Source organism: Triplophysa dalaica, chromosome 10, assembly GCF_015846415.1.
Source record: "Triplophysa dalaica isolate WHDGS20190420 chromosome 10, ASM1584641v1, whole genome shotgun sequence".
Lineage (NCBI taxonomy): Eukaryota > Metazoa > Chordata > Actinopteri > Cypriniformes > Nemacheilidae > Triplophysa > Triplophysa dalaica.
The window spans coordinates 5,636,884-5,662,433 of NC_079551.1; the positions used below are offsets into that span (position 1 = coordinate 5,636,884).

At 45.3% G+C, this 25,550-nt stretch overlaps 1 protein-coding gene and 1 long non-coding RNA gene across 5 annotated transcripts in view; one reads left to right on the forward strand and one right to left on the reverse strand.

The window, feature by feature from the left end:
* The window catches only part of bcor (BCL6 corepressor), a 39,541-nt gene that overhangs the window by 7,991 nt on the left and 6,000 nt on the right, over window positions 1–25,550 (forward strand). Inside the window, exons 2-10 of one of the 4 annotated variants that reach the window (XM_056758263.1) lie at window positions 1,731–1,805; window positions 2,488–5,460; window positions 6,668–6,724; window positions 7,121–7,328; window positions 9,014–9,295; window positions 10,384–10,773; window positions 14,232–14,551; window positions 16,449–16,727; window positions 24,521–24,687. In XM_056758263.1, the coding sequence (XP_056614241.1) occupies window positions 1,803–1,805; window positions 2,488–5,460; window positions 6,668–6,724; window positions 7,121–7,328; window positions 9,014–9,295; window positions 10,384–10,773; window positions 14,232–14,551; window positions 16,449–16,727; window positions 24,521–24,687 (4,679 nt within the window). In that variant the 5' untranslated portion in view covers window positions 1,731–1,802. Of the gene's footprint in view, window positions 1–1,730; window positions 1,806–2,487; window positions 5,461–6,667; window positions 6,725–7,120; window positions 7,329–9,013; window positions 9,296–10,383; window positions 10,774–14,231; window positions 14,552–16,445; window positions 16,728–24,520; window positions 24,688–25,550 lie in introns of all 4 variants that reach the window. The other 3 variants (XM_056758262.1, XM_056758265.1, XM_056758264.1) reach the window with 3 other exon arrangements.
* Window positions 64–23,214, reverse strand: LOC130429609 (uncharacterized). The gene is made up of 4 exons (XR_008907644.1): window positions 22,624–23,214; window positions 10,358–10,490; window positions 2,509–2,610; window positions 64–218 (listed from the first exon to the last, which is right to left on the reverse strand). It is a non-coding gene; the product is annotated as an uncharacterized LOC130429609 (long non-coding RNA).

The following is a 25,550-nucleotide window of genomic DNA, read 5'->3' on the forward strand; positions in this document are numbered from 1 at the left end:
ACAAAGTCAAAACGCCCCACATAACCCCGATTTCGTGTTGTCTCACCTGCATTAAACTGCAGACAAAGCGCCCGGCGCGGTGGTTTTTGATTGATGTCTTTGAGAGCGGAGGTTTCTTTCCTCCGTGGGGGGTGAGTAGCCTTCTTACCGAAGCGCCCCTCAAATGCATAATGTCCGCGCCCCCGCTGGCTCAATGAAAGAGCGGGTCACAGAGGGGACTGAAAATGAGAGTACAGAGAACGTGACAGAATGGCTTTAAGCGAGAGGGTCTCTGGTGCGCTCCCCACGGCAGGGTCGGACTCGGATTCGCATTTTAAATCATGGCAGAACGGGGGAAGGGAGGCACACGTTTCGGGAACGGGACAAAATCTTAATGTAATGTGCGGTAATGAAAAAGTAGCTTAGTTCTTAGGTTTGTGAGGGTTTTTTTTGGGCTACGGGCAATATGTCCCGGGGAAAACGAGAAATCTTTTTTCACTAATCATTCGTCATTTTTTTTTTTTGCTGCGTTTTAGAGACCATCAAGGGTAAAATGGACCATATTTATTGTTTGAAATAATGTATGTTGTGTGAAGTACTGTGTTATGTAAATCATGCTTTTTCATTTTTATTTAAAGTTTGATTATTATGCTAAATGTGTGAATGTTTGACAGTAAGGAACTATATTTAGGGATTTGGGGATAAAAAAAATAAAATATCGAGTAATTCCTCACTCTTAGATCGTTCATATATGACTTCATTCTGCAGAACATAATAGAAGATATTTTGAAGAATGTTGATAGCCAAACAACATTGGCACCCATTGACTTCCATTGTATAGACAGACACATCACAAATCACAGAGACATTACCGAAATATCATCTTTTGTTTTCCTCAAGAAAAGTCATATACAGATTCTGAATGACATGAGGGTGAACAAATTGTAATTTATTTTGGGTGAGCGATAAATGTGCAAATGCTAAACATGCATAAAACCCAGTGTTATTTTTGTCATGGCAACCCTTCCCGTTTTGCATAAATGCAGGTGCTTTGTGTTGAATTTTGATTTTATAAATCTCTTTTGTTTATGCATTGAATCTGTTTTGCGACAGGTTGCTATGCAGTGACGAATGCACATCTGTGTGTGTGTGTGTGTAGGCTGGTTTGATTGATGACAGAGGGCAAACTGCATCACTCCCTCAATGGCAGCAACTGTGGCCACGTCTCTAGATAAGCTCCGGGGCTGCGTTATTGAAATCTGGGGTCTGTAGAGCCATCAATAACAGAGGCGCGGCTCGCCTACCCAACAGCGCTCTGCTGTTATGTCTTGCCAAGCCGTGAGGCTGGGCGGCAGTATTTGAGGAGAGGGGGGAGGCGGGTTTGATTGCTGCTTTCTCCTCTGTAATAATGAAACCCCCCTCACTCCCTCCCCTTGCGTTGCTTTATACGAGTACGGAACGCAGAGGGATTCCTTATCAGAGCCCTCGCTTTGAGATAACAAGGCACGTGGCCCTACGACCGTTCATTGAGACGAAAGCATGTTGAGGTGGAAAAACTGCCCTGAGGCTTAACCGCGAAAAGCTAGGGCGTTTAGCATGTCCTCTTTCTCTGCTCTGTGATTTTTTTTTTTTTTCTCCCCTAGTCGTGTTTGTTTATCTTGAAGTGAAAACAGCACTTTTATCTTGAAAATAAATGTGATGTTCAAATCTTTTTCTTACTAGTTGAAAACCTTTTTTTTCTCCCCGCACAGATTATTCTTAAAATGCTGAAGACCAGAGAATCTGTTGGGAACTAACAGAGAAATAGAGTCCTCATTCAAAGCATGGTAAGCATCTTGCACACTTTACACAGACACACCACATATTTTCCTAAAATATAAGCTGAAAAGTAATATACTGTGTGTGTGTGTGTGTGTATGTATATATATATACATTAACTTTTTTAATATAAATTTACAGATGCACTGAATGAACAAGGCAGAACTGGCATAATTTAACTCACAGATATCTCCCATGTATGATGGAAAGAGCGATCTATGCTGTCTGCCTGAGTGCTCTGAAAGCATACATTAAAACTCGCTGTGGCTGACATTTAAGAATGATCTCCGCATTGCCCTGTCTTGACCTTGACTAGTCCAATGCGTTGTGATTTACTGTTAGTTTTTTTTAGGTGATGAGAAAATCACCTGAGAGTAATGTGAATGAACCACGTTAAAATTAGACAATGTTTTTTTTTTGCTTTTAATGAAAAAATGAAATGTGTGTAACGAGACCACTTAATAATAATATTGTATTACTTTTTTGGGTTTATTTTCCATTTCAGTGATTAATTCTAGTTAGTTTTAAATTGAATCTTATCTCTAGATAAAGATTGGATGGATCATACCTGTTGTTAATCTAGATTGCCCTTTTGTTCTACTTGTTGTGTGGGCCTTATTGCTTCTTGTTTGATGTCTTTTTTACCCTCCCTTCACCCCACCATGACCATTTTGTACTCTTTTGTCTAAGGTGGATGCGAGCACAGCCTACAGAATGAACCCTCTCAGTGCGCTCGGCATCGATCGGACCAGCCTGATGCGGGAAAGTCTCCGTGTTCATGGAGGAATGGTTTATCCGACAGGAATCCGGACCCTGCCAACAGAAAAGGGATTTGTTGGTGACCGAATTCCAGACCTGCTCTACAAACCAGATATGTCTCTCGACAGTAGAAAGACCTCAAACAGTTACATTGGACTTTATAAGACTTCCCCACAGGGGATTCAGAAGACGCTTGTTATGCCTGGGATGGGTTCAGATACTTTAGGGTTGGACAGATGCGTCGTACAAGCAGACAAAGCTCCCGAACTAAGCCTGAATGGTGGTAGCGGCTATCTGCGGGTTCCCTGGATGAATCCCTATCATGAAGCTGGAATGTACCCTTTCATAGACTCCAGTAAATATACTGCTTTAAACATGTATAAAGCATCAATCTTGTCACAACAGCCACCTTACCTTCCTCAGCATCTGGCATACCAGTCTCTATGTGCAAGTGCAGGAGGAAGTGCAGCTGGTGCCGAACGCTTATTCTACATGCCTGCCTATCCTCCTACACCCATATCTTCACCCCTTGCCCCTCCTCTCAGGATCCCAACCGCCACTGTCGCCCCTACAGCACTGTCACCAATGATGCACCACCAGGACAAATCCATGCAGAGCATGGGCCCACGGATTCACCACGAGCCCTCTGCATTTGGGCAGCAGAACATACATCAACAGACCCAGGGTCACCACCAGTCATCTAGTGACAGGCAGCACAACAGCAGTGGAAACAGTGCCAGCCACAGCAAATCCAACCGGACCCCCTCCAGTAAAAACACGAGCAGTACTAGCAGTAATGTAATCTGCAGTAGCAGTGTTGGAGTTAGCAGCAACTCCAGTTCCATATCAGTAGACACAATGCAACCTCCCCGTCCAACACCACGCCCCCCTCAGCCCTCTGCAGCTCCGCCCCCTCCACCTCTTGTGGACAGCACTATTGAGTTTCAAAAGCCTCTATACAGGAGTCCTTCTTCATCTTCCTCATCCTCTCCATCAGTTGCTCACCCTACCTACATTAACAACATTTCACAGGAGCTACGCTCCCCAATTCGGCCCGGTACCCAGAAACCTAAAGCCAAAGAGGAGTCGACCAGCGGAACAGGAAATGAAAGAAAAGGCAGCAGCTCACCTGTTAAGACCTCTTCTGAGAAACCACCTGAAAAACACGGCCCTGTTACCAAAGACCCAGCAGATAAGCCTTTAGACCTATCTGCTAAAATCATGGACTTTGAAGGACCTCCCAATGGATATCAATCAAAATTAGAGGCCTTAGCTAAACTTGGTTATTCCCCCTCCTCTCGTTACGGGCTTCCCCCAAACAGGGAGCTTTTGAAAGAAACTCTTTCTCCGTCATCCTCTGCCATTAGCACTTCTAAAACTCCAGAAAGACCTGAGATAATTAGCACTTTGTCATCTTCATGGGTGGTGCCAAGTCCAACCCAGACAATCAACTCTGAGTCTAATCAAAGCAAAGGCTCCAATATCATAAAAAACAAGAATCTTGAGCATGTAGCGCCACAGTCAAGAAGTTCCTCTTGTCCCAGAATTGAAGACCAAAACAATGTCTCAGTCCCAAATTCTGCCCCTGTTGTCATAACTACAACATCTCGGCCATCATCTGCCTCCCCGTCCCCCAAGGTGAATGGTGAATGGACAAAGTCAATTCCCACCCCACCAGAAAAGACTTCAACTAATAACCATGGTCACCCCTCAGCTACAAAGCCTTCAAAAACACACAAAAAAACGGAAATGCCTGAAATTGGCTTCAAGCACCAGCAGTCACATTTAGAGAACGGACATGCACCAAGCCACCTCTACATGACTCATGGTGAAACGTATCTTCCCAGCTTAGCATATTCTAGCAGATATCTTTCATATCCAGTACCTGAGAGTCTGTCTCTCCCTCACTTGCAGTTGCCTGGAAAAGGCCCAGTGTACCCTCATCCTGGTTTTCTCGGCACTAACAGTCTGTATTCAGCTCGTTTGCAACCCAAACACGGCCTCCCTTATGGAATCCCACCTAGCCATGGAGAGTATCTGACCTACCATGACTCACAAGAGATGGTTCACCCACTAATGTCTCCCCACCTGCCCTTGGACCACAAAGTTTCTGAGCGTCTAGAGCTAAGACACAGGCCTTTGGAAAAGCCTTGGCACCACGAGGAGCCTCCATATAAGCGCCAGAGCATCGCAGAGTCAGAAATGGGTTACAAATCCGAGAGGCAAGAATTTCACAGCTCTAGGACTCAGAGCAAGCATCACACAGTGAATAAGGAGGAGATTGTCTGTATTGACCTGGTCCATGATGACACAGATGGCAGTCCAGAGCCAGACAAACATAGTGTCACTGATGCCAAAAGCAAAGAGCCAGCTAAGCCAGTCGGCAGTGGGACGGGGAAGGAAAGTGGCAATAATTCTGAAGGTAAGGAGCCAGAGCTCATGCAGATCTTGCGTTCCGGCCAGCCCGCCGTATCCAGGCCAGCTGAGTCAGAGCGGCGGCCAGAGGTATGCAGTTCACCTCGGCCTCAGACGCAGGCTGTCTCCCCTGTGCATAGCCAGGGTGAGGAGAGCTCATCTGAGCATAGCCCACTACCAGACATGTTGGAGGAGCAGACGTTGCGGTGTGCCAGAACATCAGGGGAACGGGCTCGGGCCGATGGAGCAGAATTCAAAGTTGATCGGCACCATGCTAATCGACAATATGTGGAGCTGGGCAAGGATAGGACAGACGACGAGTCCCATGAGGACGACGAAGAAGAACATGGATTGTCTAAAAACAAGGGATCCAGCCTGGCCAAGAGAATAGCCAACTCATCAGGCTACGTTGGCGACCGCTTCAAATGCGTCACAACAGAGCTGTATGCGGACTCTAGCAAACTGAGCCGGGAACAGAGAGCGCTGCAGGTGAGTTGCACACTCCTTGTACATTTGTTAAAATGAATAGGAAAGTTTATGCAATTTTGGACCATTTCACACTTCATTGTATTTCACACAACATTGTTTAAGACTCATACAGGAACCTTAAGTAGAAGTTAAAGGGCTATAATTTAAACACCTCTTGTAGAATCTTCACCGACTAGTAACTGTCATTGCATTTGACACAGTTCCCTGCAATCCGCTTTACATTTCCGGCTTTAGGCGAGCACTTGCATCCTACTTTGCTCGGTCGTCATGAACGCCTCGCTAATTAAGACTCTCTCTAACCCACCCTCCCTCTCCCGCTCTCTCTTTTTCTATCCTTTCTTGCTCCCCTACTGTGAATCTGTCAAGCAGGCTCTAGTGTCACAGTTAGCGTGAGAGAATGCGTGTTTGTGTTAGAACACACCCTAGAGTGTGTGGTTCAGTTAGCAGCTGAAAGGGTTAACACAGCTTGCCGTCTGTGGCCGCTCTGCCCAGTCGTGCAGAAGCTCAGCTGCCGAGTGTTTGTGTGTGCGCGTGCATGCCGTGCCCTAGCTAGCACGTAATGCTGCAGGCAACTGTTAACCTCCCGGTGAGCCTTGGAGACTAGTGTGTGTGTGTGTTTGTGTCAGGAAAAAAAATGTGCGGGTCATACTCAAACATAACCACACACCCTCTTCTACAAGCTGCTTCTTGTGCTCTGTTTCTCTCTTGACGCACATACACACTCAATAACACCCCCAATAGCCATGTGAGTGGTGGCAGTCCTCCCAGTTTAAGTGAAATCCGTCCCGTATTCTCCTGATGGGGAAGATTAAAATTTACCAGCAGTATAGAGCTTGCCGAATGGCAGAGTCATTAGTGCATACACACAGTGTGCGAGGACAGAGACGGAGAGGCTGACGGAGGACAATCGCCCCATTTCAGATTCCCCACATGATTCGAAAAGTCCCTTTGTATAAGCCCAGTTTTGTCTGCACATTTTCACATATCCCACAATAATGTTTTGTCCATTTACACAACAGCTTCCAAAACTCTATCATTTTAAAATGTTTTGAATTTCACCATGTGTTTATAAATAAGAATTAGTCTCTTGCTTGTAATGCTTTGTAATGTGTAGTTCCGTAACAGGGTAAGTTGATGTTTGTGTTAAATTTGTGAACATTTGAATTCAAATCATTGAAAAGATATTGAGCCCCATTCTGATTGATAGATGGAAGGATTATCACAAGAGGACAGTAATTTAAGTCAACCAGCTGCGTTCTGGGAGGTCAGTTCATTTTATTTTAAATTCCTAAACCGTCAAAATGAGTAACTCTTGGTTTTGCTCCCACAGGCAGTTGTGAAGTCTATGTCCCTTTTTTTTTTACTTTCATCCCTTTTCAGGGGCACTGAAAATTGCATGGTCAAATCTTAGGAAATCACTTGACATGACTTAACTCAGTTAGTCTTTGTTTTTGGTATGCGCCTGCTGCATATACTCTGCATATGATGCGCTTCAGCTCCTGTTCAACTTTCGCTACAGATTTATTTTGTGCCATTTTTATGCCTTTTTTCCTCTGTGTTGTACCCCAGCGCACGAGAGACAAGCTTTACAGCTGGTGCTCGTAACACAGGGTCTGGTTTCACGATTGTGCTATGTGTGTGTGTGTCTTTGTGCCTGTAGCGTGCGATGATCCGTTTCTCGGAGCTGGAGCTGAAGGAAAAGGAGGGGTGCGTGTCGTCTGCGGCGCCCGGACCGGGGAGAGATCGGGAGCGAGAAAGGGAGTTGGCAGAGAGCCAGCTCGGAGAGGGAGACTGGGAACGGAGCCAGCCGAGCTCCAGGCCCTCCGCAGCCCTTTCAGTCCTCTCCGATCACACGGAGCAACATAACGGTAAGATGCGCGCACATGCATACACGCACACACGTGTCTTCTACTTCTGAACTTCTTTACGTTTCTATCTCGGACTCTTTTTTTTTAAGCATCTGTGTTGTGTGCCATTTAACTTTCATCTCCATGGCATGATATTTTCTTTTGTCCTATCTCCTGCAATATTGCACATGCATACCATTCTCTCTTCAACCCCAAGCACATTTCCTCTCCATGTCACTAGGGACGGTCCCTGCGCTGCGGCACTCCATGCAACAGCGCTAAACCACGGAAACAGCGTGGTAAACATGGCTTCCGCCACCGCCACCCTCAAACAGGCGTCACTTACATAAATAAGCACACTCTCTGCTTCTTTCTCTCCGTCTCACCCTCTCTTTCTTGGCAGTTTTGACTCATGTTTTTTCCACTCGAGCTCAGCTTATGGCCTATTGCCATCAGATTTCCAAATCAACACTTTGCTGCTATGTGACCTTGCTTTCCCGGCGGCTTTCACGGAGGCGAGGCATTTCCTGTGCATGTGGGTCAAAGTGTGTGCGATTGCATGTGTGTCAGCCACACGGACAGTTGACGGCTCTCTGGATTATATAAACAGAGCAGATCGGCAGTTTCTACGATGATCAGTGGGCAAATAAAGTGGGGGGGGGGGAACGGTTAAAATAAACTTACAGGTAAGATTTGGCAAGGGCCTCGATCTGTGGAAGTTCATCACGGCTCGCTTTTAAAAGTCAATATAATTCACGTAATTGATTTAAGCGTTGATAATTTAACGTTGTCTACCTTTTCTCACTCAATGCTATGTACTCTGTCCTTCAGCATATCCCTCTCGCTCTATTGCGACGACCCGCACAATGTTACCATGGAAATCCGCTTTAGCCCAGAGTTGCTATGGTGCAGACGTTGCCATCAATTATGGGATGCATGTGGTGTTAGTCACATGCTTTTTGTGCGTGTCAGCGTTAGCCCGAGCCGGAGCAGGGCGGACTGCATTCTTGCCCGGGCCAGTATGAGGGTAGTTCTGTTTGGCATCCGCAGCGTGTTAATTAAAGCTGTTATGCACAAGTACGTGCTTTTGGGGTAGATACATTTTTGTAAAGACGATAGTCATTGGACATTTGGCGTACGTGTCGCTTATGATATTTGAGGCAGCTTTATAGGTAGCGGTTTTTTTTGCATGCTTGCGTGGCGTTATATACGGTGAGAGTGCTTGTGTTATGTTTGTTTGAGTAGCGGGCGAGCTCCCAGCGCCTGTCTTTGATCTGCGCTCCTGCTCTCAAGTCTGCCGGGAGACATTCTCAAGGAGCGCTTTTCACTGCCACACACAGAACGGGAGAAAGGGGAGGGGGGCGGTTAGCGGAGACTCGGGTTGCCGCTTGCGATCTTGGCACGAATGTTTCGGCCTAATTTAAGCTCGCGGAGAGAGCGAGCAAGCCGTCCCTGTTTGCCGTCTGGCTCTCTGTGTAGGAAGGGCGTGGTGGAGTTAGCACAAACACCCAAGTGTCCAGGGTAGGGGTTTGTTTTTCTCGAGCTCTTTCCTGTCTCTCTGTCTCACTCTCCCTGTGATCCAGAGGCCTTGTTTTCTACCGGGCTCTAGTGCTCCTTTGAACTTGCATTCTGGTCCGTTGAAAGGGCCTTTCTTCACAAAGCCATGACGTAATGTGTTTGACTAACACGTCTGTGTGTCTATGCAGGTGTGACGCCAACGTGTGCAAACAACAGAGTTCCCGTGCTCCAGCGGTGCGGCCCGCCGGCCGTCGTCTCGCAGTCCCATCGAGCGGAGGAGAAGAGAGCGAGGGATGTGAAGGGGGAGGAGGAGGGGTCTGTTGGCACGGCGACGAGCAGGAAACGTGCACTCGGTTTGGAGCAGAGCCAAGGCCACCCTGATTGCACGCGCGCCGCAGAGGAGGGAGAGAGACGGTCGAGAGAAGAAGACGATAACTGCACCGCAGCAAAGAGGGCAAGACTGATTTCAGGTAGCTGTTTGAGCTGTCTATCTCTTCACCTCGTCACGGTGTCTGTGCTGTTTTTTCCACCTTTTAATCCAATTCCATTTTACGATGAAACTACTAAATGATTAGTGGGGATGATGCCGGAATGACGAAGAGGCCTTTTGCAATTAGGCTAGTTTTGGGTTTGTCTGACCTCAATAAGAAAGGCGTTTACATTAGACGCATTCTAGCGTTCAACAACTGTTTTCTCATCTTTCCTGCACTCTTGCACGCCTCATTTTATTCCCCTTCCCTCTCTCTCCGGCTTTGATCCATTCGCTGGCCTTTTCGGTTCTTCTTGATTTGTGTTTATTGCCGTCACATGGTCCAAATAAACACAACTGCCGGGCGTTCTCTGGCCTTCTTTCTCTTTACTCTCTGCCTAAAGGGCGGTTTTGGATCAAATCAGCCTTTGTATAATCTCACATCATTTAAACGTGTTCCAAAATGCTGCATTTGCCAGCAGAATGTTTGCGTCTGTGTGAGGGTGCCTGTTGCACTGCATTAGTTTAAAAGCCATGAAACCCATGGTTGTTTGTTTTCTTGGAGAGAACAATGCTTATAACGGTAAATACTGTTCTGAGCGTGGCACCCTTAAGCTGAAACAGACACCCTCATACTAATACATACGTTCTGAATTACATATTTGCATAAGACACAGTCATTAATAAAATGTAATTTGACTCCGTCTTTATTCATGCTGTTCACAACCTATATTACTCTTTCTTCTGTAGAAGACATAAGAAGATATTTTGAGACGTCTCACTGGTTTTGTGTCCATACAATGGAAGTCAAAGGGGGTCAATGTTGTTTGGTTAGCAACGCTCTTCAAAATATCTTCTTTTGTCTTCAGCAGGTTTGAAATGACATGAGGCGACATGGGCAGACTATTCTTTTAACTGTCATAGAATTTAGACCTCCCATTTAATGAAATCCGAGCACAATTGGTCACTGGAGACTCTTTTGAAAGGCATGTTAATACTACATGGCGTCTGTCTCGACTGACCACTTGTGATCGGATATCTCCAGACGGATGCAAGGCATAACCTCAAGTCTTGTATCTTCCTCCGCAGACGCGTGGCCACAGCCCTCTGAACAGGAAGTCAAGAATCTGAAGGTGTGTATCGAGCTGACAGGTCTTCGGCTGAGTAAACCCCGCCACCTCCCTAATCTCCAGGATCTGTGGGATAGACAGGGACAGATTAACCATGACAGGCCTCAATTCGGAGCTCCCATCCCCGGTTTCCCTCCCACATCCAAAGCCTCTCTTCCACCGTTGCAAAGCAGCAGGAGAGAAAAGGTCGACCCCTGCCCTCCAGATGTCCAGAGAGTCGCCCCCGGCGCCCCTGCCATGGATCGAAAGGTCAAGACAAACGGATTGGAAGAGAAGGCGGTGAAGAGAAAAGGAGAGCCGGAAAGAGGCTGGACTAAGGAGCAGCTGGAAAATGCAGAATCCGACACGGGTACGTCCTCGCTTTTCCACCTCATTTACGTAAATGCCAGTATTTGCAAGGTTGTCTGTGGAGAGCGTTGCATTCTAGGTGAAACGGAGAAGGCTGTCGGTAAAGATCTATAGAGGACGTTTGTGTCAGCTGGACCTTGGACTTCAGACGGCGAGAAAGCTGTGTTGTAAATTTGTTTTGTCATCTGTTATCCTGTTTTATCTGAAGGTTTCCCAATTTATCTGTCTAGTGCCTGCTCCCAAACTGTTCACAAATACATTCGGAAATCACAAACCTCAGCTACGAAGGACAGGTCTAGGTCTGAAAGGGGTACTCCGAGCAAAGAGCGTCTCATTTAGTAATGCAGGGCAAAGAAAGACCCAGAAGGGGGGAATCGAGCCAAGAGACACGAGCGGCGTGCAGATCAGCGAGAACAAAAGAGAAAGACAGCGAGAGAGGGAGCGAAAGCCTGGTAAAAAGGAGAGGGAAAGGGTGGAACGGAGGAGCGAAAGAGATGAAGAGGGGATACGGCGCGCCGAGGGTAGAGCTGAGGTGAAAGATGAGAGCGAGCAGTGAAAACAGCAGGGAAAGGCAGATTAGAGGAAAGCGGAGCGCGTCGCCCGTGTCTGCGGCTTCAGGATCGCAATAATGATTCCTGTTGATTGACAGGCACACACGCTCTCGCACGCACACGCTTAGACGCTCGCTTCCTTGTTGGTATAAAAGCATCAGCGAGAAAGTGCATGCCGCAGAGTAATGAGCCATGAGATTCCAAACTGTGCAAATAGCAACGTGAGTGTGTGTGTCTGTGTGTGTAGCTGCCCGTCAGTATCTTGGCTTCTGGATATTGTGCTGGCGTTCTGTCAGGAGGATTAGAGAGCAGCAAGACGAGAGACGAGACTCTTTATCTCTGGCTCTCTCTCTCTCTCTCTCTCTCTCAATCCCTCAGTCGGGTGTGTGTGTTGGAGAAGTTCAAAACGGCGTGTTTAAAAAAAGGACGGGTTTGGTTGGTTTCGTCAAGAGCCGGTTGACTAATTGTTCTGGTCTAATTGAGCATGGTTTGGGTTTCAGCTTTTGACGTGATGTTGATGTGACACGTTCTTGCATTTAAAGGGATGGGGCGCATTAAAGTGGAACCGGATGCAGGGGTCTCCAGATGAGTTTTATAAAACTTGAGCTATTTAAATCCCTCTTAAAGGGATAGCGCATCCGGGGAAAAAATGCCCTCAAAATCATTATGCTAAATATGACTGTTTCTTCTGTGTAACACAAAAGAATTGAGAATTGTCTTTGTGGTTTTGTGTTCATACAATGGAAGTCAATGGCGGTCAATGTTGTTTGGTTACCAGCGTTCTTTCAAATATTTTTGTTTGTGTTCTGCAGAAGAAAGAAAGTCATACACTAAAACAAAAATCCAACCTGCACGACCCGTCACTAGCATAACTTCTATGCGCTATACATGTTTATCTTGGTTTCACTCTGTGGTTTGCTGGTTTATGCATTATGGTGTGTGCGTGTGTGTTCGCGTGCCCAGTTGCGTGCTAATGGGAGGCTAATATCCCCCAGATGTCCCTGTCAAAATCCGTCTCCCGCTACACACACACACACGCGCGCACCTCGCACTTCTGCGCAGGGAATTCATACACACACGCAGACTAATTTGCGTAGTCTGGGATGAGGCGCGAGAGTAGACACGCATACTGCCGAATCAAAACTCTCCGCCATAAAGCCCCAGGGTGTGTGTGTGTATGTTTAGTACGCTGGTTTTGTTCTGTTGATTTTAAAAGCTTTAAGGTCTTTGCTTCCCGTGTGCTAATTGAGTGTTCCTCTTCGGCTAGAGAAGACGCACACTTGGGTGTGTGTGTGTGTAGGGGGGTGGTAGGTGTGGTGAATCTGGTCTCTAGGGTCTCGGGGTAGGACTTTAATTAGCCTGTTGAAGGAGAGAAGCACTTTGCGCAGACTTGAACGGTTTGCCTATGGGGACGTGTTCTCGCATACGCACACTCGCTGGGCGGTGCACGGTTGGTGGTCTGTGTGTTAAATGTTCTCGGTAAGGTTCTTGGTCTCAGGTGCGTATGACAGAACCGCATGTGCAGGTTCCACCTATTTCACTGCTTTTTATGTCAATCATTGATGTCTGTAGTAGTGGCCAATATAACAAATTAACAATAGCAATTGAACAGTTTCGTCAAATTCAACTTTTAACTATTTGTAACATTTTAACTATGTTTGAACATATAATATATGATTATTGGTAAGTAAAAAAGCTTAAATGTGTTTGATAAAATATTCTTCAAGTACACAAAACATTTGAAAGCAGATTTTTTTTAAATTGTGAAATATCATCCCGTCAATATTTTTAAGTCTATGTTTCAAATTGGATTTGAGTGTTTTTGATTCGTTCTCCTGGCGTCCTCTGTTCTCGTCTGCATGCGTGTGAGAGATTTCCTCTGTGCGATACAATCTGTGTGCGTGTTTGCGTGTGTGTGTGAGAGTGTGTGTGTGTGTGTGTGTGTGTGTGTGTGTGTGTGTGTGCGTGCGACGGAACGGGGGATATGATGAATAATGGAACAGATGTGGAGCGTGCTCTGTTTCAGCCACTCTCTCTCTCTCTCTCTCTCGGCCTTGCGCTTACCCTTTTATCGTCTGCCTCTATCACCGCAGCGCTCTTCTCTCTATTTTACACTTTTCAGTTTCTCCTTTTCCACTCTGTTTTCTTTTTTGTTCGATTTTTTTTTTTTTAACTCTCATCTTGCGTTCTTGTTGCTTTTTCAAATTGGTCTTGTGATGTGAAACGACAAGCAGGCGAAACGGAGGATGCATCGATGTTTGTGCATTCTCTCCATCTCCTCTGTCCGTCCTTCAAAACAAGGCGGTCTGTCTACCGTTGTCCGTTCTGCCGCTGTCTGTCTGATTTACCTAACAAGACCTTCATGAGGCTTCTGTTGGTTTGAGCTGTGTGTGGCTCACAATGAGCTCTCCCGCAAACATGAGAATGTAATGCCATTGTCCATCTTTTGTGCCGTTAAAGTTTATTTTGTTTTCTCTTCAATTATATTTGAATGATGTATTGTATGTGCAGTTTGTGAGATTTCATTTTCTTGAAAATGTTAACAATTTTTATATCTGATTCTGTAGAATCTGTGGCCAAATAATTCTGCAAAAAGCTTGACTGTCTTTACATTTATGTTTATTAACTTTGTTTATAAACTTTTTAAAAACTTTTTAAAGCTTTTATCGTTGAATAAAAGTGTTTGGCAAACATTTCTCTACAATGATGCCACACTTTAAAAAATGCTGTGTTGTTTCCATCCATGTTTGGGTAAAATATGGACAAACCCAACTACTGGTTTAAATTAACCAAAAAAATCAATATTATCCAACCATCGGTTGAAATAACCCAGCATTTTTATAAAGATCACGTGTTGACATTGATGTACTGTAGTTTTTTAACATATATTTCTATTTTTTCCCTCTAGTCATTCCTGTCCTCTCCGACGGCTTCAGTGCAGATGCCTCCATACGTAAATTTTCCTCTCCACCTCAGTCACATTTCTCGGACAAGCGACAGCGGTTCAAGGAGCATCGCAAGTCCACCGGTTCCTCTTCGCCTTCCCAAGACTCTGATGGCACCTTTCCGTCTCGCTTGCGACGCCACGGCGACCCCGAAAAGCCAAAGGGCAAGCGGCAATGCAAAACCAAGCACATCGGCCTGCAGGAGCGCAGGATGCTGTTGCAGTCCACCAATGAGGACTGCCCTGAACTCATCCCCGAACTCAGCCCCGCACACCAACACAAGGTAAGAGTGTGCCATCATCTTGGATCCGTGCTTATATCCAGTCAACATTGTCAGAATTAGCCACAAGGCTCAAGTGAATGTTTTTAAAAGTTTAATTAAAGTTTTAAAAGGTCGCATGGGGGAGACCACCATAGAGATGTATGGAAATGAAAATAGATAGATCTCCTCGGTCTGGCATAATAATTCAAGGTCACCGCACAACCATCGAGATGTATGGAAATGATAATGGATAGATCTCCTCGGTCTGGAATAATAATGCAAGCTCACCGCTGTTTGGTTCCACACGCGAGAACGTCCGTTCTTCGTCAGTGCGTGTTATGCAAACCGCTGTGCTCTTAGCTTTGGCCTGCAACCAGAGCACTCTCCCCGGGCTCAGCGAGGAACCGTTTAAAAACGTGTCTCCAATCACAACAATGTTAATCATCCCAATTAGGAAAGCGCTGCGGCTCTCTGGGATAGCTCAGCGCTGACGGAAGGGGGGGGTCGCAGCGTGTGTGTTTAGAGTGAGGTTGCTTTGACCTCCTTGCGCTGAAAGGCAGATTCCCAGCGGAGAGGCAGGAATGGGGGCGGGGTGAAGTGAAGGCCGGGTCAGAATTCCGAACTCTCTCTCTGTCAAGGAAAACGATTCCCTCAGCGAACACCCTGTGCATTCTTTAAATAACACTCAGTTCTCCCTGTTGCCGAGTCGCACGCTCATGCGCTGCATTCTGCATGTTGATTTGACATTTCATTGGTACACTTTGGGTTAGTCTGCTAGTCCAGTTGGCTTAAAATATAAAAAAAGAAAGTCGACGCCGATGGTATATCCCTATTTTGAAAAGAAACATGCATTAGTTTTCCTGCAGTGTAACGTCAAATTGTTTGAGGCTCGGCTGTGACAGAGCTGTGATTTCGTGTGTGTGTTTTGCTCTGACAGCTGCTACACTGTGGATGTCCTCTGGGGAGGGTGGAGTTTCCACCCTATAATCCCCCCATCCCGACCTTCAGGCCGCTCGCATGAACTCGCATCCTACGCACACACAAGCCTCGCCGCTCATCCGTCCGCTCCGCTGCGCTCCACAGATAGAGAGCTGGCATGTGGGAGGGTGGGGAAGATAAAGCAAGCGGGAGAAAGCCTAAGTCTTCCGTCGCTTCCTGTTTAACTTTCCCTGGCGGCAACCATGCTCGCTGATGGATTTACAGTGCTCCATCCGTCTCGCAAACAAACATGTGCCCTAGAACAACCGGCGTGAAAGATCAACGTCGCTCCGTTAAAAAATGTGTTTATGGGAAGTTTGCGCAAGTGTAAATAGTCTCAGTTTGTTTTGGCCTGTTTAGCTCCGCCAAAAATAGCCTTGCTGACCATGCGCCGCTCCCTCTCTCTCTTCCACTGAGTGCATGAGAGGAACTTTTGTTGGTCGGTGTAGTTGTCTTGTGTGTCTGGTTTATGGTGAGAGGCATAGAGATTGGATAGACACACAATCTTCAAAAATCCTGTTTGAGTGAAATTATCTCTGAATTCATTGATTTTACTCTGCATTTTATGTAAAAAAAACAAAAGAATATTTTAATTTTTAAATTTTTAAATGTTTTAATAAAAAAAATCTGTATGTTGGTGACATGTGGCCTTGTATAATCTACTTCTATTAAAATTTTTAAAGGATTAAAAAAATCCTATTTTTTCCCCTCTCAATCATATCACTACGCCTGCTTTGTACTTGTGGCTGTCTGTTGCTCCATCACCATATTCCACTCCATCTTTGTCTTCGTCTGCTAGAACCGAGAGAGAGAAAAAGATGATAGTGATAACTTGGGAAAAAAATCTGTGTGAAATATGAGCCCTTGTGATGGTTTGATTATCACGTCGTTGCGATCTGTCATACATGCCAACGTAACGCCACCTTTGTTCTCCCAGCAGGCGCTGAAACGTTCTGCCCAGAAGCGGCCAGCATCGCTCTCCGATTACGAATCATCTCCGATAAAAGTCCGCCCCCCTTCCCCTGCCTACCAACCAACCGCACCCCCGAGCCCACCACGCATCGTCCCAGAAACGCCGACACCTCCAGCTGCCCCCATTCCTCCAGTGCTGGCCGAGACACCGGCCAGCAGGCCCATGCCACCCGAAGCACGCCGACTCATCGTCAACAAGAATGCGGGCGAGACTCTGCTGCAGAGAGCTGCACGTCTGGGATATGAGGTAAGTGTGTGCATTTGCGCGTATCTCTCTCTCTCTCTCTCTCTCTCTCTCTCTCTCTCTCTCTGGATGTACTGTCTCACTCCGTTCGCATCTCATTATTTCTGCGTGAGACTGAGTCTGACATGCGAGAGCCCCTGACAGGCACAGAGCGATCGCTTGGCGCATGAGCACACACTTTTTTTCCCCTGCTTGCGACAGCCTCTCTCTTCCCTCTCCACTGTCCTGCGCACACACACACGTCTCGTCTCTTTCTCCGTTCGGATTTTTGCACTCCCACTCACAACCTTCTACACTCGCATTTATTCTCTCCCTCTTTCTGACGCGCTTTTCCTTGCTTTCTCTGCCTCGTCCTTGCGTTTTCTCTTTTTTTCTTAGCGGAAAGTCTTACCCTTTCGAAACCTGTAGCCGATCTTTTAAAACGTTGCCTGTCTTTTTTGTTACATTCCTTTGAATATTGGTGGGCTGCAATTTTCTTAAAGAATGTCAGAATTGAATGACATTTATTGATTTAATTTATATTAGGTGCGCTTGGAAACGCAAACTTTGGTTCGTAACTCATCACACAGCAATCGCACTACAGACACAAGTGCTGCCACAAATCACCTGGGGCCTCGTGTATCAACGCTACGGTTGCTGTCGATTGGCAGACAACAAAATGAGAGGAAAATATCCGTAGATTTATATTTAAAGGAGGGATCTAAGTCCATATCAGACTTTTTTTTACTAGGGCCAGTAATACATAGCAACGCCCTGGCAACAATTTGGCATCTGCATAGCAACACACTAACATCGACTCAGAAGACCTTCAGCATATGCACAGCAACAACACATGCACTATTTTTCTACGCAATTTTACAAAATGTTGTAGGATTCTTTTTTTAATAGTCCACCTGGCAATTTTATTTTAGATGAACGGTTGTTTTGAGCGATGTAAATAGCTTTTATATGATTATAATTTATGATAATATTTTTAATGAATAGAAACTTTTTTTTATTAACAGGCAATTGTGCACAAGACGAGTTGCGTTGATTATTAACAAATATTTGGATGTGTTTAAGTATGGTAGATTTTTCGCATTTTTGTCTCCCTATTGTTGTTTTTATTTTTCCTACACGTGTTTGTCAGTTTGATGTACTGTGTAGTCTGTGAATTCTGGAAGTCTGTGAGTTCTGGAATACGGTGGGTTCTGCGGGTTCTGGAATGATGCGGCGTTCCGTGTCCAATTTGTGCAGATTAATGGGGAGCTAGATTAGTTCCGGCAGCGCGTCTGAAAGGACTGGCACGGAGAACAGGAAATGAGCGATTACTGCTGCGAGCGCATGATTTCTAGCCCCCCCCTTTGCTCCGGCGCCTTGAATTCCACCGAAAGGGAAAGTTTCTCATTGCGTTTCACGGACCGTTTTTAGCAACGAAGCGGGGCTGCTGTTTTAGATTACAACACGCTCGCTCGGTGTCGGGATCAAGATAGTTTACGGTTCCAGATTTATTTTATATTGTTCCATCTGTTACTCTCTGGGTTTTCACGTTTTGTGCATTACAAACATGAGGCCTGTGCGACTATGTGCCTCCATTCTGGATTTTGTGTTTCTCAACTACATGCTACATTTTTCCAACGTTTCGTTCCATTGTTTTGTTGTTGTGTTAATCTGTGTTGTCGGTTTGTTTGAAATGACCGTTCGGCTTTATCGTCGTCCCCTGTGTATATCCGAATACACACATCTGCCTGCTTCCACACACGTTTTTAGACACACTCGTTTGAAGTTTCCCCTCCCCCAGCGTTTCTTGTTCGCTTGTTTGTGTTTCCTCACCTCCCTCAGGCTCTCAACTTGAGAGTTTTACTGACACACACACACACTCTCTTTCATTATGGTCCGCCAACACTGACGTTCGTGCAGTGTTACGATGCTGCTTGTTTACGTTCGTGTGTTGTCGTCGCCTCCTTTTATGACTCAGAAAATTGGCCTTAGTGCGTGGATTGAAACCTATCGTTATGTGTTTGTGTGTGAAGCATCTCTCTCTCTCTCTCTCTCTCTCTCTCTCTCTCTCTGATTCTGCTGCAGTTGCTAGTCTCCGTCAGTAATTCCGCTCTCAGGCAGAATGGCTCTTTGCCATTAAGGTCCAATCAGCGATCTGACAAGTGCTCTCCGTAATCTCCACGTTAATTAATCATTCGGCTGAAGGTGCTAAACACGTGCTGTTTTAAGCCATTAGCTGCCCGTTCCACGCACCTCCCGATCTCTCGCCGCCGAGCTAACGCCCGTCATTACAGAGGAGACGGGGAGGGGGGTTCAGCGTATCTGATAACTGTGAGGTGATTCTCACCTCTCACAGCACAGTTTTTTGTACTGTATATGTAAATATACATAATTTTTAAATGTATATATTTTAGACTAATTTCTAATAGCTGCGTGTGTGTGTGAATACATTATCTATTGTATTGCAGCTTCACTGTTTACATGACTACATACGTACGTTTATTAAAACAATGCATTAGAACATTTTTATTAATCAATTTTTATTTTGTCAGTAGCTGTTTTCAAATAGTTTTTTAAGCAATGTTTTTATAGCGAAACTGGAGAGGGCTAACGTGTTGTGCTGTGGTGGATTTTCTCGCTCTTGTTACCTCTGCGGCGCATGGCTTTGTGATTTCCACGCTGCCGCTCGGGGTCTAATTCTGCTCTAATGGCTTTATAAATGCGCTCGGTGACATCGGTTTAAGGCGGCTGTTCTCGCGGGGCTGTGCGTGCGCCACAGATACGGCGGGGGAGCAATGGAGCGCGCAGCGCAGGGCACTCGGCGCCGCTGTGTTGCGACGTGTGTGTGTTTGTGTGTCAGAGGAAGAGAGATAAAATGTAATCCTTCCTGCCCTGTTTATTTCTCATTTCTCCCTCCCCCCCGCGCGCCCTCGCGTTGGCCCTTAGCAGGTGGGGACAGACCTTCCGTCTGTCTTTGTGTGTGTTTTTTTCAGTCGACAGCGGCTTGTTTTTCTAGTCTTGCGTTCATTCCCCTCACCCCCCGCTCGCTCCTGGTTCAGACAGGAAGCTGCTCTCGCTGTGTGTGTGCGAGAGATAAGCCACGAGCGGTGCGCTGAGCTGCCAGCACGATGCGTTTGTGTGTGCGTGTTGAGCTACGAGCAGCTCCGCCGCGCTGCCGGAGTTCTAAAATATGACACGACTGCGCGGCCGAAGCTTTCAACACAAACCTTGCCAGCTGCTCCGTGCGCGCACGTCAAAGTCAGGGGAACGAGAGTTCACACGCTCAAACGTGGCACTTCATCTCGGTCCCAGCGCAACTGCAGTAAACACGCAAATAGCACGTAGCCCTGCTCTCTCTCTCTCGCAATCATTTCCATTTTCTCATGCGCACGCACCTTCAAAACAGACCGCTCTTGGCTTGATGAAACTCGTGGGCCCCTTTGAGCAGCTCTGCGATTGAGTCATTTTGGCCCGCATTTCATGCATTAACCAGGCTCGAGTGGAAAAACCGGCATGTTTTCCACAGTCGACTGCATGAGCGTGTCCGCCGGTCAAACTGTCCGTTCAAGGCCGCTTAAAGATTCCATCCGTTCTGTGCTCTGCGCAGGAGGTGATCTTTTGATGAAAGGCGCCGACCACAAATACACAACCTGTGACCTTAGATAACCCAGTCACATCTGTACAATTTGATATATTGTGTTTCTCTTAATTTGTCGTTTGTGTGAGGATGTTGTGTGAGGACCAGCAGAAAGCGTAATCATGCAGGGTCACAGCCGGTGAGGCGTGTGTTTGTGGGTCACACCCTGTTTTGTCACTGTCTGCCAAGCCAGGTCTTCGGCTCTCAGACTGACGGCGGTTATAAAACATATAGTCTCAGCCTAAAACCGCCCGGCAGTCCGTACTCTGCCGTCTAAAATGCACACACGACTGGCAAAATCTTTCTTGATACGGCAAACTTTAATTTGATTGGCTGACCTTGTGGCCCATTATTTTTAGCCTTTGAACAGTATTCCTGCTTTTTTAAATAAATATTTAAATAATATTTTCTATTTAGCGTGTGTAACTTCTTTCGAGCTTCTACTACAAGCAAGAATTCTTACTCTAATGGTTTACCGTTAAGTATTTAAGTAGCAGCAATGAAGGTTTATGGTGGAATACTCGCCAGTTTGTGTAACAAAGACTTGATTGATAAAAACAGACGCGTTGCGCCAAACATTAAAGGCAGGGTGTCCGATTTCTCTTAGCCGTTGTTGATGTTCAAATCACCAAAACAAACACCCCTACCCCCATCTTCCGCTTTCATCAACACTCGGCTAATGTCCGTCCTGTGCACCTTACTGCTGATTGGCTACATGGTTGTTTTGGTACTCAGCCCGACTCGGTTGTCTAAAGCGTAATTTGGAAATCGGTGGCCCCGCCTTTAAATGCGAAGCCGCACAAGCTCAGCCCTGCTCTGGCCGACTGTCAGGGAAAATTCCTGATGCGTTAATGATGCACTGCTTCTAAGGAGGCCACCTCAACCCTTTCCCCTCTGTTATCACAACTCCCATTTCAGTCCTGCCTTTCTCGCTCTCAATTAAAAATCACAGGGTGGGAGTTTCTCTCTCTCATCCTCATATCTTGCTCTTTTTTTGTGTTTTCACTGTCATCTTTGTCTTTCTGTCCCCGCGCTCTCACTTTCCGAGGCAATATGACGTCTGCTCAGTCTGAAGGCTGTGTTTTCTTGAGTTGTGTGTAAAATTAGAACATTCGTCAGCACTGTGTGTAGCCAGAGGATCATTAAGCCAATGCTTCCCCGGTCAGACTCAAGAGAAATTCACAGAATTCAACAAAAACCCTTTAGCAACAACTGCCTTGGAATTCTAGAACTAGCTTAAGATTATGTCGAATTTTAGAACCGCTTTAGATGGCTAGAACTGCATTAAATGCTGTAGAATTCTAGAACCCTTTATTTTCTATACCTCGGAATTTGAGAACCATTTATCATCTGTGTTCGAATTCAAAATCTCTTTATTAGCTGCTGTAGAATTCTAGAACGTTTATACCTCAAACTTTGAGAACCTTTCATGAACTACATTAGATTTCTAGAACTCAATTGTTTTTGTAGAGTTCTAGAACCTTTCTTTGTCCTCAGAATCTCAAAACCATTTATCGTCTTCCTTGGAGTTCTGTAACCTACTGTCTCAGGGTTTAGAATTGTAAAGAATTTGACGTTGAGCTCTATATCATTTTATCACTTGTGTTACTTGTATATCAGTTACATTCATCACTCAGATTTTTCTGACTGCCTCTACTTCATTTTTTTAATTCTAGAACTCTTGAGGTCTTGACATTTGAGGTTTATTTTAACCGGAAACTGGTTTTGTAATGCTTTTGACTACAGATGTTGAGTACAGCCTAAGCTAGCAGTGACCGAAACTGGTTTCAGTTCGGGTTTGCTTTGCTAAGCTTCCCTTTCTTGTTCCTGACTGTCTGATTTCTCCCTACAACAGCTGCCCTTATTCCTTTATTTTCTTATGATGTGGATTGGTTTGACTAGGCTTTATGGGAAAATGGTCGAACGTTGCATGCCGGCGTTCGGTTTGAAGTTGTTTTGCGGGAATGCTGTGGTTGAAAGTTGAATGTTTGAAATGACACATCGATTGCTAGCAAGAGACAGCAGGGGAGAAAACACAACAGTACGCGTGAGTTCTGAGGAGAAATGGCGCGGAATTTTCTCGCTCGACTGTGCAACACAGCTTTTATTGTCTGTTTAATGTAACTCCCAAATATTCCCGCTGAGGAACTCCCAGAGGCGGGAAAAAGCGGGAGACCTAACTGGTGAGGGAATGAGTCGATGGAAATAGAGAAATTCACCTCAACCGCGGCTCGCTCTCGGCAATTGAGCGTGATAGGTGTGTGCGCGCGTGTTTTCTCCTACCGTGTGCTTCGGTCTCCCGTACGCCGCGGTGCGAGAGGTTCCCGTTTGGGCTCGTTAACGGCTCGGCGCCGCCGCTAACGGCTCGTTCTTTTGAATCGCTGCCAGCAGTATGCCGTATCCTGGATACGGAGCCGGCGGGAAGCGCGAGGCAGCGCTGCTGGCAGCGGCGCGGGTCGTACCACCGCGTGGCTCTGTCGAGGGAGGGGGTGAGGGGTTGAATGCGCTCTCTGAGTCGCTGCCAGGGTTGAAGTGCGAGCGCTACGCTTCCTGAATCCTAATGCCCTCATTCGTCTGAGCGCCGAGCGACCACCAGCCCTTCCCTCTCACTCAAACCCGTCTGTGAGTGTGCGTGCGCGCCCGCGTGTTTTTGTTGATGCCGCGCATGAAAAATCGTCTGCGGTGATGGATGAGGGAGTTTCTTCAAATCTTGAGTTTACAGAAGAAGACTCCAATTAATCGTGCATGGGCTGTCAGTAAATCCGCCTCCTTCCAGCTATTCTTGCTCAATTGTGAACGCGTTTTGGGTACTTTGGGTATACTGCAATCAGTGTTGGGTGTAACTAGTTACTAAGTAATTAGTTACTGTAATTTAATTACTTTTCCCTTGAAAAAGTAAAGTAAGGGATTACTCATATGTTTTCTGTAATTTAATTACAGTTACTTTTGGTGTAATTAAACTAAATACTTTGTGAAATATATGCGTATGCAATAGTGTAATTGACATCAAAAAAGTCTTACTTTAAAATCTGTGCTTTAATGTATAATTCTGACATTTGTAATACTTTGGTCAGTTAATAATATTATTTGTTTGAATGAATTAAATAAGCCGTTTCATGTCTATCCTTGAATCACTTAACTAATCATGATTGATGTAGGATATAGAAAGTAATTAGTAATGAGTAACTAAATACTTTTTGGACAGAGTAATTTGAAAGTAATCTAATTACACTATTGAATATGTAATGAGTAACTAGTAAGTAATTACTTTTTCAGAGTAATTTCCCAACACTGTACTGCAATGAGAGGACAGTAAATAGTTACTTTGTCTTTAATTCAAATGAATATTATAGAATTATAGATAATAATGGGTTAGGATTAAAACCAGGCTAATAATCAATCTGTGAAAACCGTTACTACACGTTTACTATAATAAATCCTATTTAATTTAACTAAGGATGGGTTTAAATTGCAATCAAATTGTGTTCTCTTCTTTTAAAAATATGATTGTTGTTGACCTATTTATTGGAGAGGCATTAATGTATGGATCATGTGTCCAGGGGCTTAAATTAAAAATCAATTTTAAAGAGAAATTCAATTTTTAGCAGATTAAAGATCAATTGAAATTTTATTATTGAACAAGTAAAATAAGCATCCTAGTGGATACAAAATGTGAAAAAAATCCATTCAAGCAGTGATAAGAGCTATATCTTGAGATCGTAATGAAATACCTGAGGGTGGGTTCTTTTGAGCAGGGCCGGATAACAAGCACACCAAAGAACCACCTTATAGATACCATATATAGCAACACCCTTGCATCCACCCGCGATATCTTCAAGAAAAACCCATCTAGGCATCATAATATTGAAAATAAACCCCTGTCAACATTGTGGCAGTCGGTTTTGAAAGCCCTTTCCTCAATTTTTTTTAACTTGTACACACACACTTCTCTTGGTTGTGTCTCGGATGTCTCATATGGAAAGGGAACAGCAGGATCAGGGCAGGATTCATGTGTGAAACCCCTGATACCTCACTCATCAATAATCAGCTCTGGGCAGAACTCTCTCTCTCTCTCTCTCTCTCTCTCTCTGTGCTCTTTTAATGGTGTCTAATGAATTTCATTCCTCTCTGCACCATAGTAACCGCTTGCCTCTCTCTCTCTATCCCTCTGTCAATGTAGGATGTGGTTTTGTACTGTCTGGAGAATAAAGTGTGTGACGTGAATCATCGTGATAATGCGGGTTACTGCGCTCTCCACGAGGCCTGTTCCCGCGGCTGGCTCTCCATCGTGCGGCACTTACTGGAGCACGGGGCCGACATCAACTGCAGCGCGCAAGACGGCACAAGGTACACGCACAGACACACGCACACGCGCACATACATACAAAGCTATTACTCAGATCTTTCAGCTTAAAAACCTTACAAGAATAAAAGCCATACTGCCCTTAGAGCGCGACTTGTTTCCATGACTTCCTGCGCTTTCGTCATATTGTTCGCGTCTTAGCCGGTCTGATAATTACACGCGCATGCACGCACTCTCTGCCGTGCGCACAGCCGCTGTCAGTAATTATATGTTTGCTAATAATGGCTTTACAACAACAGAAGAGGCCGAGAATCTTAGCTCGGATAATTACCGCACGAAGAGCAGATTAAGCGCATGAGATCCGTGTCTTTGGTACGCACTTAAAAATCCAATTTCGTTTAGCGTCCCGATGTCTGTCTCGGAGATGAATGACACTGACAGGTTTTAATGACTGTTTTATCGGCCAATAGGATCAGATAAGATTAAAGTAATTACGGCCGAATAGAATAATTGAACTGATTATTGAAACTACACAAAAATGGCAAAGTAAAGTATACTTTTGATATGGAAACTTAACACCGTTGCTATATGGAGAATACTTTTATGGACAGCTGTGGAGGGATGGGAAAAAGTCAAGCAATATCATCATAACATGGCATTATCGATCTAATCCGGGATGATTAAAAACAAAAATGTGTTATTTTCTATTAAATATTCCTAACATGTTTGATCCAATCCAAATCTCTCAAATTGTCAAAAAATATTTTCCGCTGAATATCCTGTTTTGCTCGAAAACGCATAAGAAAAATCACACTATGCCAATTAGATAAACCACAGATGTCTAGACATTTGCTTTTGTGTTCAATTTTGTGTTCCGTGTCTTGACTGTTTTTAATCTTTTTAACGT